Here is a 14,547-nt window from a genome sequence, read left to right on the forward strand (position 1 = left end):
CAGAGATCCTTGGGAGTTGCAGCGGGAGCTACAGGAAAAGAAGAGCCAGGGTTTGGGAAAAATTATCGGCAGGGGTGGCATACAGGAAACATTTTTATTGTCTCAGTCATTGTATATTCCTTTTGGATTTGCTGAAGAAAATTGAAGGGTGAATTTTAGTTTGAGTTCCCTGAAGTCCGACATAGCTTGAAAGAGGACATCTGATGTTTATTTTTGTAAAGGAAATTAACTGGGTGTGGCTGGCAGGGTTGAGACTTGGAGTTCCTCTTCTAGATAAAGGAAAACATCCCTTCGTGAAGAATCGCCAGATTGATTATGGTATATTCCTGCTCCTAACCTTGCAAGACCACTTTATGATCACTTCTCTAAAAGAAACAATGAGGAAAAAAATTAGGAAAATGTGCCTGAGAGGGTTTACAGACAAAAAGATCATACTGAAAGAAGATCCTGGACATACCTCATTCCTTGAATTAAATAAGCCAGTTCAACTTGCTACCCAGTGAGTCAGCTGTGGCTCTGGATAAGCATAGGAAATTGGAGAATGAGGATCCCTAAAGTTGAGTGTGAAGTCAGAGGTCAGAGGTATACAATGTTGCTTAGTTAGTATTGTTTGTAAGTAGAAGCCAGAAGTTGAGCTCCCAAATAAAGTATTTTAGGAATAGTGTTTCTTAGGTGATTTCAAATGTTAGTACATCTACAAAGAAATAAATGAAACCTAGTAGGTAATACATTCATCAGAGTGAGCAATAAGCAGGACCTGGGGATAGAAATTCCCCCGCAGAGGAGAAAAATTACATCACAGAAAAGAATACTCAGTAAAATTTATTTTTAAAAAAGGAATACAATAATTTATGCCCTTGGCAAAATAAAAGATCTTTTCAATATACACGGGGTTTTTTTTTAGAAAACATATGAAAAGATAATATAATACATGTATATCAATAAATCGATATCATTGTTACAGCAAAAATAATAATGATTCTATTATAACAGTGACAAGTGATATTTCTGGCCCTTACACAGCATTTCTGGAAAGTCCTTTGATTCCTTCTGTTTTTAGTACAGATGTGTCCTCATTTTAAGAAAGCCTGGAACACATATATCTAAATTTAGAAACTTGATCAACCAAAGGATATTTACTTGCATCACAAAATAATTCTCTACAAAAATCAAAAAGGTTTCTGTAAGGGATCATTCAGATTAGCAAATGTCCTAATAGGTTTAAATTAACCAAATACATGTGTCCCCAACCTCTTTCCTTATAGCACTATTGCATAAAGTGAGGTATTCCTGAAGTGAGGCAGTAACAGAGTTGGGCTTCAGACCTGACTGGGGAGAGTATGAGGAAATGGTTGGGGGCACACGTTCCCTCAATCTTGTGTTTCTCTAATCCTGAGCTCTTCATTTGCTTGTCTCTACTGCTTTCTGAGTAACTTTGTTCACCCGGTACCCTAGAGAAAAAAGGAGAAAGTCTTACAGGAGAGGGTGGGATTAATGAATCAGTGAGTCACTCCAGCAGAGCAGAGTGAGGTGAGAATCTGGGGCTCAGAGTGTGTGTGTGGATATAGCTGGGGGAAAGCAGGAGTCATTCTGAACTCTTGATGAGGTGTCTTTGAGGCTGCCCTCCCAGCAGGGGCACCTGACTCCCTGAGGAGCAGCAGGGTTCAGTCTGACTCTCCCCAGGTGGACTGGGCATGTACTCAGGAGAACAGATTCCAGCCTATTTGTCACATTCCTCCTGGGTCCCTTCAGCACACTGGTAGTGCTGCTCACAGAACTCCTGGATCCGGCTACAGGCCTCCAGCATCATCACTTTGGGGACTGTGATTACCACTCGGAAGAAATTCCGGTACTCGAAGCACTGCAAAAATAACGCCTGTTATTCTCAGAGCAACTGAATCTGGGACTAGACCACCCCAATACGGCCAGAGCCCTAATCAGCAAGAAGCAATATGCCATTTACCCAGGACTGTCAACTCACTCAATTCCCACCATTGGGGAGCAATGCTAAGTCAGGAACTGAGTTAATTTATCTTAAAAGGAACTTGTGGGGCAGGCACAATTTTCTCTCACTCGCAGTGTTCAATCACAACATGTCTTCCAGATCAGATGGCATAATGATGGGGAAGAAATAAATTTTAAATAGCGGTTATGAGACTACCAGTTTGAATCTTTTAGATGAGAATACAGTAGTCCCTCAGTATCGGTGAGAGGTTGGTTCCAGGACTTCTGAGAGTACCCAAATCCAAGGATGCTCAAGCCTCATATGTAAAATAGCATAAGGAGTTCCTGATGTGGCTCAGTGGAAATGAACCCAAATAGTATCCAGGAGGACAAGGGTTCAATCCCTGGCCCTCTCAATGGGTTAAAGGATCTGGCATTGCCGTGAGCTGTGGTGTAGGTCACAGAGGAGGCTAGATCTGGCGTTGGTGTGGCGGTGGTATAGGCCAGTAGCTGTAGTTCCAATTTGACCCCTAGCCTGAGAGCTTCCATGTGCCGATGGTGCAGCTCTAAAAAAAATGAAATGAAATGAAATGAAATGGCGTAGCAGTTGCATAACCTACATACATCCTCAAGTGTACTTTAAATCATCTCTAGATTATTTATAATACCTAATACAATTGGGAATGCTATGTAAATGGTTGCCAGTGTGCAACAAGTTCAAGTTCTGCTTTTGGAAATTTCTGGGACTTTCCCCCCATAATATTTTCCATTGGCAGTTGGCTGAATCCTCTGATGAGGAACTTGCATGATACGAAGGACAACTATATGCTTTATTGGGGTGGGGGCTAAATACCAGCTCAGGGAGACCACCTGGGACTCTAGAAACGCTTGAGAGTGTCCTGAGAGAAACATAAGCACTCACCATTCCTGGGAGGCAGTGGACGGATTGCTCAGCAACCAACCGCTCTGTGAACTCCACGTCATTCTCAAATTCTGGGAAATGTTCCATCTCAATTCCAACCTATACCAATAACAGGGAGAGGTAAACTTATCAGAAGCAGGGGAAAACAGGCCAGCTCTCTGTGCCAGAAATTAAGGTAGGGACTGCTCTAAAAACTGTCTTGGAATGCTGCTACTGATAACTACCAGTTCCTGCCCTTATGAGCTCATGGAATTTTTCATAAGGAAGAGAGGATATATTTATATTAATATTCTAGTTTATTGAAGGATTCCTTCTTGGATGCTGACAAGTGGAAGCTGGAAATAGGATGCCAGTGTTTCTCCAAAAAGTTACCATCAGCATTGCAAACCAGGCAATTGTTGACTGCATGGAACTACCCTGCCCATTGATAGATAGTTAGCATCCCTGGCCAACAAAATACCCAGAGCACCCCTCACGGATTCTGAAAACAAACAAAATTCCTATATATTCCCAAGTGCTCCTAGGGAACAAGTATCTCTCCCAGTTGAGAATTACAGAGGTGTGGAAAGCCTCTTAATCTTTCTTTTTAGGGCTGCCCCCACAGCATATGGAGGTTCCCAGGCTAAGGGCTCAACCAGTGTTACAGCTGATGGCCTGCACACAGCCATAGCAACTTGGGAATCTGAGCTACATCTGCAACCTACACCACAGCTCATGGCAACACTAGATCCCTGACCCAGCGAGTGAGGCCAGGGATCCAACCCACATCCTCATGGATACTAGTTGGTTTTGTTTCCGTTGAGCCACAACAGGAACTCCTGGAAAGCCTTTTCTTTGTGTCTTACATTGTTCCTTTATCTCTGTATAAAATATTTCTCTCTGTTGAAGAATTAAGTCATTTTAACAGTTTTTTTCTTTTTCCTTAGCACTGGGGTTAAACCACGTCAGTGGGACAATTCAGAACAAAGGCGTTCCTAAAATGACTGGCTCGGTGGCCCATCTGGTTGGTTCTGTGTGCCCTGCAGACTGGCTTCCCTTGTCTGCTACCAAGTGCCTGCCACCTGCATACACACCATGAGGTACATGGCCCCACAAGGACGGATGGGCCGGAGACCAGGGACAGCAGCCAAGGCCCCATAGCAGAGGTCAGCGCTGGTCTAGGAGAGGAAGCAGAGACATCAGAACAGAAAGTTAAGCAAGAGAAAAACCAAGTAATTAAAACGGAGCCCACATCAAGGGGATGGGGGGCTAAGTTTGCTCTGCTGGAGTTACAAGGAAAAAACCCTGCCACTGGAAGCTTTAGGCCAGGAGCAGCATGGATGGCCAGAAGTTAGAGAATATATGGGTGGAGATTTACACTGATGCCACCTCTTGGTCTGGAAGACCCATCAGTAATGGAGCATTGCTCCGGAAATGAGGACCCATAATTCCAAAGTCCCCTGCAGGCATTCCCCAACTCCCCAGGTGGGGAGTCATGGGCTGTGCTTACCTTGAGGAAGCTTAGAGTGTTATGGTAGAACTCTTGAGGGGTGCGGCGCAGGATGCTTTTCAGAGCTCCCTGGACCAGGGTGCAGGGTCCCAGGATTCTCTGACTCAGCTTCACCAGCCCATTTCGGATCTAAACATACCCACCCCCAGCAAACAAGTTATTTAGCCTTTCTTAAGCATCCCCACTTTGGAAATTCTTGTTCTGACTGTTGTTTCTATCAAGTTTTTAATCTCTGGAGACACAGTGGTGCCTGGTGTCATTCTTAGATCAGACCACCGGGGTGTGTAGCCCAGCTCTGCCACACACTGGCTGTGTGACTCTGGACAAAGTATGCAACCTCTCTGTGTCTCTTTTTTCTCCTCTGTAAACTGGAGATATGACTAATACTGGCCTCCTATGGCTGTTGGGAGAATTAAATTGAAATAAAGTATATAAAGCACTGGCACCTTGGGAGCCATAAACAATATTAGGTGTCATTACTCCTATTGTTTCCTTTTTTGTGGTTCTAAAATTAGAGGTAGATGGACCTGCTTTGCCAAGATAGGAAAACTGAGTTTTTTGTTGTTGGTTTTTTTTTTTTGTCTTTTTGCCTTTTCTAGGGCCACTCCCACGGCATATGGACATTCCCAGGCTAGGGGTCGAATGGGAGCTGTAGCCACTGGCCTACGCCAGAGCCATAGCAACGCAGGATCCGAGCCGTGTCTGCAACCTACACCACAGCTCACGCAACACCGGATCCTTAGCCCACTGAGCAAGGCCAAGGATTGAACCTACAACGTCATGGTTCCTATTCGGATTCGTTAACCACTGCGCCACAATGGGAACTCCTGAAAACTGAGTTCTGGAGAGGAATAGCTAGTACTGTCTTTATCCGGTGTCTCTCCAGGCACACAGAACTGCAGGGCCAAGAAGAAAGAACAAACTCCTCAGCTCCCTACCACTGTGCATACAAAGTCAACAAATAAAAAACAAATACATATCCTGTATTAGACATACTCTTCACCCCATTGCTCTCACCTCATTGCCAAAAATGTCCCTGCGATCGTGGATGAGGATCCAGCCCAGCCTCCAGCCAGGAACCAGCCAGCGCTTGGCCAGCCCTCCACAGGACAGGATGGGGACATTGCTGCTCAGGGTGGCTAGAGGCTCAAATTTGGAATCTGAAAACACCTGAGGAGAACAGTGCTTGTTATATATATTTTTAACAGTGCTTAGTATAGTTGTCTTCTGGCTTACTTTCCTCCAAACCCCTTGCCTCCCCCAATTTTCCTTATATCACTAGGGAGGGAAATGTCCTCACAGTTATAGGCTCATCCCTACCCTGAAGCATGACTGGAATCCCAAGGGCTTCAAAGCAGACTATCCCCAAACATTGAATCTGATGTCTCACTGGGATTAAAGGATCAAATGAGGAAAATGACCCCAGCCCCATAATATGTACAACCTCTGGCTCTAGGGAATGAATGACTGTTGTTGGAGTTACGGATTTCACAATAAACTATGGGTCCATAATCTCTTATGGGAAGATCCTGGCCTCAAGTATGTTGCAAAATGGAGAACTGTATGGATTTTTTACAGTAACAGCCATGTAACAGCCCCAGGGCAATCTGGGTCAGCGCTCCTAATCAAACACAGTGATTGTTCCGCCCCTTTCCCTACACTCTTATGTAGATCCCTAAGTGAGATAAATAAAGATTGACAGTTATCCTTCTATCAGACCAAATGAATTGCAAAACATCTTCAGATTTTCACAGCATTTTAGATTTCGGAAAACTGGCTAAGGGGTGGTAATCTATATATTTACTGAGAGAGCAGGGATCCTGATTAGTGCTGCCCTGAAATGATTAGGAGTTGCTTCTGATTATTCTAGGTGCCACCTCTAAAGGTCCCACGAGATAATTTGGAACTTAATTGGATAATTTGGATGCCGCCTGCCCAAGACTCACCATGTCTCCATAGATCTCATCAGCTAAGATGGGGACACACTGCCTGGTGGCCACTGAAAAGAGAAACATGCCGAGATCACTTTTAGTGCAAATGGACTTCGCACTTAATATTTGCCTAGGCTTACTGTACCTTGCACTTCGTGTGTGTGTGTGTATGTATGTATGTGTGTGTTTCACCTTCCTCTTTAAGAACTATAAACTCAAAGAGTTCCCATCGTGGCTCAGTGGTAACGAACCCAACTAGTATCCATAAGGATGTGGGTTTAATCCCTGGCCTCGCTCACTGGGTTAAGGATATGGCCTTGCCATGAGCTGTGGTGTGGGTTGCAGATGTGGCTCAGATCCTGAGTAACTGTGGCTAAGGTGCTGGCCAGCAGCTACAGCTCTGATTAGACTCCTAGCCTGGGAACCTCCATATGCTACGGGTATGGCCCTAAAAAGACAAAACAAAAAACAAAAAAGCACAAAACCTATAAACTCTTCTTATACCCTTCCAGGTACAGAAGCTAAATCTGCTGTTTAATTACCCTCTCTTCCACATGATAGGAGTGGTAAGAGGCAGGTATTTCTTCTTTTTCTCCTCCTTTCAGGCAAGTCCTCCTTTTCCAGCGGCAAACCACCCACTATGGAGCCTGGTAGAGCCCTCCCGCCTCCATCCTAGGCTTGGAACTCAGTGAAGGACTCCTTTCTCATTTCAGGAAGGAGCTAAAAGATCCCATCCCCATCTTGTCCTGTGTCAAAGTCTCCTGGCCTTACCTGCCAAAATTTTCTGGAGATGATTTCTACTGAACACTGACCCACAAGGGTTTGATGGATTATTGACGACAAGACAAGCTGTCTTTTCATCAATCAGAGACTCTAGATGTTTCAGGTCAATTTCCCAAGACTTCTCTGGCTGGGGAGGAAAAAAAAGGGTTAGACTAAGGTGATTCTGAAAAAGTTAGGTGGAATACCCAGTTCACCTAAAGGCATAGAGTCAATAAAGTGTGGCCGTGGCCTTGATCATCCACTTCTAGATCCTTCTCTGCTAAGATAATGGTCCTATATTTTTGTGAAATTGTAATTGAACACTTGTATCTACAATTAAAAAGTCATTTACCAACAAATTGTAGAGTTTGACCTCGATTCCCATAGATTCAGCCAGAGTCCTGTAGAGAGGGAAACCGGGTCTCGGAACCAGGATGTTTTGGCCCGGGTTGGCCAACACAGCTAAACAAAGTTCAATAGCCTGACTGCAGCCGCTTGTCAGAATGACATCCTGTGAAGAAAATAAAAGTTTCATTTTGTTATGGATTCCAACAGCAACAGCAGACAAGAGCTTATCAGATGGATGAGTAGGGAGCCAACATAAACTTACAAATGCTATGCAAATTTGTAGGAACGCTATGAAGCCAAAATCGAAAGAAATGCCCATGCTTAAAGGTGGTGGAAACTGTCGGCCACTTAAAAGAAATAAATTCCTTAAAAAAAGGACAGGATGACTGTGACTCAGCAGACCTCCACAAGAAATCATTTTGACCTTGGACTCTTTCACCTGGTTATTTATTTACTTTTGACTGGAGATTTGAAGCCTGATTCTTTTCTGAAATACAGACGAAGGGCACCGCTTACGTTAAGAAATGTCAACCTCACTCAGTAGACGATAAAGGGGAGGATGGCATTTAAACGTGGCACTGCCATCAATCCAGTATGCCATACTGCCATCTACCGACTAAGTGGCCTTAAGGTGAGTGAGTGAAGCTACAGGTTAATAAAAGACCCTACTGGTAAAATGTTAAATTTCAATTTTCTGGTGTTTATGAGTTACTGTTTTTCAGTGATCTTTTTGCCGAGAATCAAATACAGGGTGCCCTCTGAGTCCTTTGAGCCTCCTTGGGACAGACACCACATACGCTGTATGCAATTATTATCATGCTGTGATGAAATTAAATATAATCACTGATTAGCAGCCTCATCGTATGAAAAGTCCCCAAGTTACCAAAGGGAAATTATCCTTAGTATTTGCGCCCCTTGAAACTTACTCCTTGTGAAACAGAAACAAGGAAAAAGGTAGAATTTGCCTAGTATTGCTTTAGCACTGGTACCCCATCTGGGGCTCACCTTAGCTTCCAGGGGTGCCTCCGGACAGTGGTAATAAGAAGCAACCTCCTCCCGACTGGACAGGTAGCCTGAGAGAAAAGAGCAGAAGGAAGAAGCTGGAAGTTTTCACCCCACGACTGACAGCTCTGCCCTTAAGTCAGCAGGGCTTCAAGGCAACCTTCAGAGCACATACCATTCAGTTTAGCTCCAGGGCACTGAAGGTAAAAGAGATTACCGTCGTATCTTACAATTTTATGGGCACAAATGTATAAATAATAACAAGAATTACCACACACTATAAAATTATTTGCAGCCTCTTGGTTACCGTGATTGCATTTTATTTATTTATTTTTTTTACTTTTTAGGGCCACCCTCGAGGCACATGGAGGTTCCTGGGCTATGGGTTGAATCAAAGCTATGGCTGCTGGCCTACACCACAGCCACATCAATGCCAGATCCAAGCCACATCTGTGACCTATGCCGCAGCTCATGGCAACACAGGATCCTTAACCCACTGAGTAAGGCCAGAGATGGAACCCACAGCCTCATGGTTCCTAGTCAAATTTGTTTCTGCTTCGCCATGACAGGAACTCCTTGTTTTATTTTATTTTAGATTATTTATTATTTAATCTAAAAAACAAGATTTAGATTATTTCTAAGTCCCTTCTAAGAACTATATATATATATCATTCTATTTTATTTTATTTTATTTCCTTTTTAGGGCTGCATCTGTGGCACATGGAAGTTCCCAGCTAGAGGTCTAATTAGAACTGCAGCTGCCGGCCATAACCACAGCCATGACAACATAAGATCAGAGCTGCATCTGCAACCTACACCACAGCTCACGGCAACACAAGATCCTTAACCCACTGAGCGAGGCCAGGGATGGAACCTGCATCCTCATGGATGCTAGTTGGGTTTGTTACCTGATGAGCAACAATGGGAACTCTAAGAACTATATTTTTTGAAAACTTGTAATTAATGCATTCAGTACATTGGGTCCATTTAACTTTTTCACATTGTATTGTATACCTATTAGTATTTTTCCTATTATTCCCTTTTAAACTATTTTTAAATTAACTTTCCCCTTTTGAATTGTACTCTCATACAATATTTCCAAGTGTTGGCGTATCAGCTTGAAGTATACATTTTCATACAGATTATTATGTTTTACACAATTGCTCTCCAAAAAGATTATTTTCAGTTACCAAGGCTAGAGGCAATATTCATAATGTTTGTTAAGTTAATAAGTAGAGATGGTTCTCTTGAAGTTATGCAAATTAGCACTTTCCTAATTATTAATAAAGAAGAGCATTTTCTAGATATATATTATTATCTGTGTTTCTTTTGGCATGAAGTGTTCATATCCTCTGACTATTTTTCAAATGGAGACTTGGTTTTGGTTTTTCAGGTTAAATCATTTTCCTACTATTTTGGATGTAAAAGTCATCATACACTATTTTTAGGAGTTCCCGTGTGGTTAGCAAACCTGACTTAGCATCCATGAGGATGTGAATAAGATCCCTGGCCTCGCTCGGTGGGTTAAGGATCCTGTGTTGCCGTAAGCTGTGGTGTAGGCTGCAGACGCGGCTTGGATCTGGTGTGGCCCTGGCTCTGGCATAGGCTGGCAGCTACAGCTCCGATTCGACCCCTAGCCTGGGAACCTCCGTATGCCTCGAGTGTGGCCCTAAAAAGACAAAATAAAATAAAATAAAAATAAACTGTTTTTATAACCTAACTTTTGATCTTACTTTGTTTTGACTTTTATTTGTGAAACTTTATAATATGTAAATAATCAAGCTAAAAATCATGTGCTTCATATCTATTTAAAGTGCTCTTAAAACTCTATTTTAGCATGAAACTGGATTTTTATTCTGCATTAAGAATGTTCCTGCGTGCACATATACATGGAGGAAAATGTGCAACACAAAACAAAATCAAAGAATCACTTGTTTTGCCAAAGTGTTTAGGGTAGAAATGTTTAATAGATGAAGAGAGTTGAACCTAAGTAAGAATAATTTCTTTCTGTCATAAACAACCTTCTATCCTCCGGAAGGACAGCCCACTCTTTGCTGTCCTTGGTTTTTTGTTTTTGCATTCAAACAAGCATGATTACATTGGGAGTGTCACCAGGACCATAATTAAAATAAACCCTGAATGTGTAGAAAAGGAGAAATAAAGCCAAGAAGCTATTTACATAAGGCAGTAAGGAAATTAATTTAGGACCTATAGAGCTCTGTAAAGAAGCAGCTGCAGGAGTTCCCGTTGCAGCTCAGTGGTAACAAACCCAACTGGTATCCATGATGACGTGGGTTCAATCCCTGGCCTCACTCAGTGAGTTAAGGATCCGGCGTTGCTATAAGCTGCAGTGTAGGTCACAGACAAGGCTGGAACCTGGCATTGCTGTGGCTGTGGCACAGGCCAGCAGCTGTAGCTCTGACTCAGCCCCTAGCCTGGGAACCTCCATATGCTGCAGATATGGCCCTAAAAAATTTTTTTTAAAAAGAAGCAGCTGCTGTAGCCAAACTCAAGGCTTGTGTTTAGAATTAGCAATGGTAGGTAGGAGCTTTATTTGAGAAATAAGTATGTCCTGGGAGCCTAGAGAGGAGAGGTGCCATAGCGTCAGAAGAAGCCAGGAAAGAAGATGGACCTTGATGACTATGAGGGTAAGCATTCTGAGACTCCTTTCCCCAAATCCAAACAGCCATTTTATCTTAGCCTCGCTTTAGGAATTATGCATCAGGAAGGCAAAGAGAATTGCTAGACACTTACTCTTGTTAGAAAAACACCAAAGATTTGGAAGCCACCAGATTAGAATCTCAGGAGGAGCTTACCAATGGAGGGGGCATAGCCGTTATACTTCCCCGAGTCCAGGGCATCTTTCATTGCTTGAGTTACTTCCTGGTCTGTTGGCAGGTTTCCAAACACAGTAGGGTCCCCTTTTCATGGGAGCAAAAAAAAAAGAACCACCAAGAGGTTATTCTTCCAGGCCCAGGGCTCAGACCCACCCTCTGCTTTCATCCTTTCCAACCAGCCAGCGAGGATGGGGGTGAGAGGAACAAGGCCTGCCTCTTGGTCAAGTGTCCCCAACTCACCAATTGACAGAGATATTGTGGTCTTGTTTGGGTTCGGTTTCACCTTCATGCTGTCCACGATGGCCCGGATGGGATTGCAAGTCTTGTTGGACATGTCTGAGGGCTTCACGGACCATCTGGCCTTCCTGCCTTTCATTTTTCCTGGCACGGGGCTTCTCCCAGCAGTGTTGACATGCACATCCAGAACGGAGGGGAGGTTGCCGTGGCTGTGCATCTGAATCACGTAGGGGTCCATCACCAGCAAGACTCTGGGGAAAAGAAGAGGGGGTCACTTTGACACTCAGAACAAACACCGTCCAGGAGGGGGCTGCAGTTGGACCCAAACATGGGGGTGATTTCACCAGACATCTTTCCAAACCCCTTTCTCATATAAAGTAGCTTTGTTATGCATGAAGGGAGTTTTAAGACTTTTTACTGAGATGGAAAATAAGCAAGAATCCGTTCTAAAATATGAGCAGAGCGTGTTCTGTTGAATACCCTTAATTCCCACGGAACTTTAACCACGCCCTCAGTGGAACCAAGGGAAAAGGACATGAAAGTTGGTCGGCAATGACGGCGTAGGTCTTCCCTCCTTTCCTGGTAAGTCAGAGTCTCCCTAAGACTTCCACAGACCGTGTGCACAGAGCCAGGAGGAACCCTTCCACATGGCTAGAAATTCAGTGTTACTATTACCATTAGTAAAAATAAACCCCTATTCCATAAGTGTCTTGGTGCCCTGTGGAAAAAACCAGTCAAGATACCACAAAGAAAAAAGCCTGCATCCTGAATCACTACCACTAGATTAGGTGAGGATTGAGATTTTTACCTGTCAGGTACTGGAGCAGCGGCTGCCAGGTAATCAGACCAGAAAACTGTCTTAGTCCTTTGACAAGTTACCGTGACAGTGATTTCAGAGGTGATGCCTGACTCCTGAAATAGCCCCATAAATGGGCGTTGGGCCTGAAACTTTCATGCTATTGGTTGGGGTGAGAACAGGGCAGTCCTCCTCTCTCCTTCCCTCCCCACCTTTTTTTTTTTTTTTTTGCTTTTTTTACCTCTAACCCTGCCTCCACCCGCACCACCAAATCAGGAGTTTGTCCTCACTTCAAACATCTGGAATTCTCTGTGTTAACTCTTTCCAGGCACTTTGTGAGATGTTTGAGAGGAATGTCAGAGGGGGTAGTTAGGATGACAGCTGATAATTTTGTCGGTGTGTGTGTGTCTTTTTAGGGCCACATTTGCAGCATATGTAGTTTTGAAGGCTAGGGGGCAAAAGGGAGCTGCAGGTGCCAGCCCACACCACAGCCACAGCAACTTGGGATTGGAGCCACATCTGCAACCTACACCACAGCTCATGGCAATGCCAGATCCCTAACCAGGGATCAAACCCGCATCCTCATGGATGCTAGTTGGCTTCATTACCGCTGTACTGCAACAGGGACTCTCTGATAATTTTTATGAAATTGTTATTTTATTTTGTGACAAGATAACCTATTAAAAATGTAGTGGTACAGACCAGGTCCAAGGGAAAAAGCAGGAGTCCTTCCTTGCACCTTCTATCTGTACATTTTATTCTCACTCCCGGTGGCAGGCAGTGGTAATTGTTGGACCATTTCTATCCATTCACCAAGACAGACAGATGACAGGACATCAGCAGATTGATCGATGAGAGATAAATCCATAAAGCCAGAATTTTATAAATTTCCAAAACAGAGCTGAGACCTGCTCCACAAGTTGTTCAGCAGCAGACTTATTTACTGCCTGCATCTCGGACTCTTCCCCGTCAGTCCACAAAGTTCTTCTGTGATTGGAACGAAGCGGGCAGTTAGAGAAAATCAAGGCCAACTTCATAAATATCGTAAAAATATCGAGTCTCTAAGGCAATCCAAGCCTGTGCCATTTTATCCTTATACTGTGGATTCGCCTTCATTACTGGAAACATAAGACGTCAGGTGAGATCTAAGTCAAACTTGGCTAAACAAGCGCAGCAGAGAGCCTGGCATTCCTGTGAGCCCATGAGAAGTACTGTCCGTTCAAGGGTTAAGAGAGCGTCGTAACCCCATGGCTCAAATTCTGTTTATTTATTGGAAGACAAGGAGTTGTTACATAACCTCTGATAGGAATAATGTTATTAACTCTTGCATACAGGTTTTTGTATAAACATAGGTTTTCAATTCTCTGGGGTACATACCTTGGAGTAGAGCTGCTGCGCCATATTATGGACAGTTTTTGCACTGTGAATTATTATTTTTTATTTTCAATAAAATTTTTTGCATGGTGAATTTTTAAATTACACCATGAAGTTTTCCCATGTTATGAAAAACATTCTATCAGAGAGAGGCATTAGAATTTATTGAAGAACTGTCCTATTGTTGGACATGATGTGGAGTCTAGTTTTTATCTTTGTAAGGAATGTCGCCAAGCGCATCCTTGTACATAAATGTTAGTTCATATATTTGATTATTTACATAAAATTTTACTATACATTGATTTACTACATTGAAGAGAATAAACATTTTTTCTTTTACTTTATTAAAGTATAATGTATTATCAAAAAGTAAATTCAAATCTAATGTTTATGAACTAAACCCTGAAACCTTCTTTCTCCATAATTTCCCCATAATCCCATATCATGAGAATAGCCAATTTAGCCATTTCTGGTTTATCCTTCCAAGTGTTTTCTTTTCTTTCTTTCTTTCTTTTTTTTTTTTTTCTGTCTTTTTGTCTTTTCTAGGGCCGCACCCGTGGCATATGAAGGTTCCCAGACTAGGGGTCCAATCAGAGCTGTAGCCACTGGCCTACGCCAGAGCCACAGCAACTTGGGATCCAAGCCACGTCTGCGAGCTGCACCACAGCTCACGGCAACGATGGATCCTTAACCCACTGAGCAAGGCCAGGGATCGAACCCGCAACCTCATGGTTTCTAGTCGCATTCGTTAACCATTGAGCATGACAGGAACTCCCCAAGTGTTTTCTATATCTACATAATACTTGAAGAGCTGGTCTTGGTGTTGTCAAAAAAATATATATTATATGTTTATTCTATAGCTGCACTGTCCTTTATTGTAGCCACTACTCATAAGTGGCTACTGA

The 14,547-nt window shown here is 43.2% G+C and overlaps 1 protein-coding gene across 1 annotated transcript; it reads right to left on the bottom strand.

Annotated features, from left to right (window-relative positions):
• Positions 1 to 987: 987 nt before the first annotated feature.
• TAT (tyrosine aminotransferase) lies at positions 988 to 12,346 on the bottom strand. Its single transcript, XM_047791076.1, has 12 exons — positions 12,281 to 12,346; positions 11,476 to 11,723; positions 11,215 to 11,319; positions 8,402 to 8,469; positions 7,401 to 7,559; positions 7,058 to 7,196; positions 6,302 to 6,354; positions 5,373 to 5,525; positions 4,356 to 4,484; positions 3,940 to 4,023; positions 2,867 to 2,965; positions 988 to 1,861 (listed from the first exon to the last, which is right to left on the bottom strand). Exons 2-12 carry the CDS (start codon positions 11,708 to 11,710, stop codon positions 1,721 to 1,723), a joined length of 1,365 nt encoding a protein of 454 aa, XP_047647032.1. The 5' UTR covers positions 11,711 to 11,723; positions 12,281 to 12,346; the 3' UTR covers positions 988 to 1,720.
• Positions 12,347 to 14,547: the final 2,201 nt, after the last annotated feature.

Source organism: Phacochoerus africanus, chromosome 8 (genome assembly GCF_016906955.1).
Source record: "Phacochoerus africanus isolate WHEZ1 chromosome 8, ROS_Pafr_v1, whole genome shotgun sequence".
In the NCBI taxonomy this organism is placed as follows: domain Eukaryota; kingdom Metazoa; phylum Chordata; class Mammalia; order Artiodactyla; family Suidae; genus Phacochoerus; species Phacochoerus africanus.

Excerpts from the sequence above, each read along its gene's own strand:
- TAT (XM_047791076.1), bottom strand. The coding sequence starts at position 11,710 with ATGGACCCCTACGTGATTCAGATGCACAGCCACGGCAACCTCCCCTCC. Across the intron at positions 8,470-11,214 it reads CGGCTATGCCCCCTCCATTG|GCTACCTGTCCAGTCGGGAG; the intron begins GTAAGCTCCTCC and ends CTTTTCTCTCAG. Across the intron at positions 7,197-7,400 it reads TCAAACTCTACAATTTGTTG|CCAGAGAAGTCTTGGGAAAT; the intron begins GTAAATGACTTT and ends TTTCCTCCCCAG.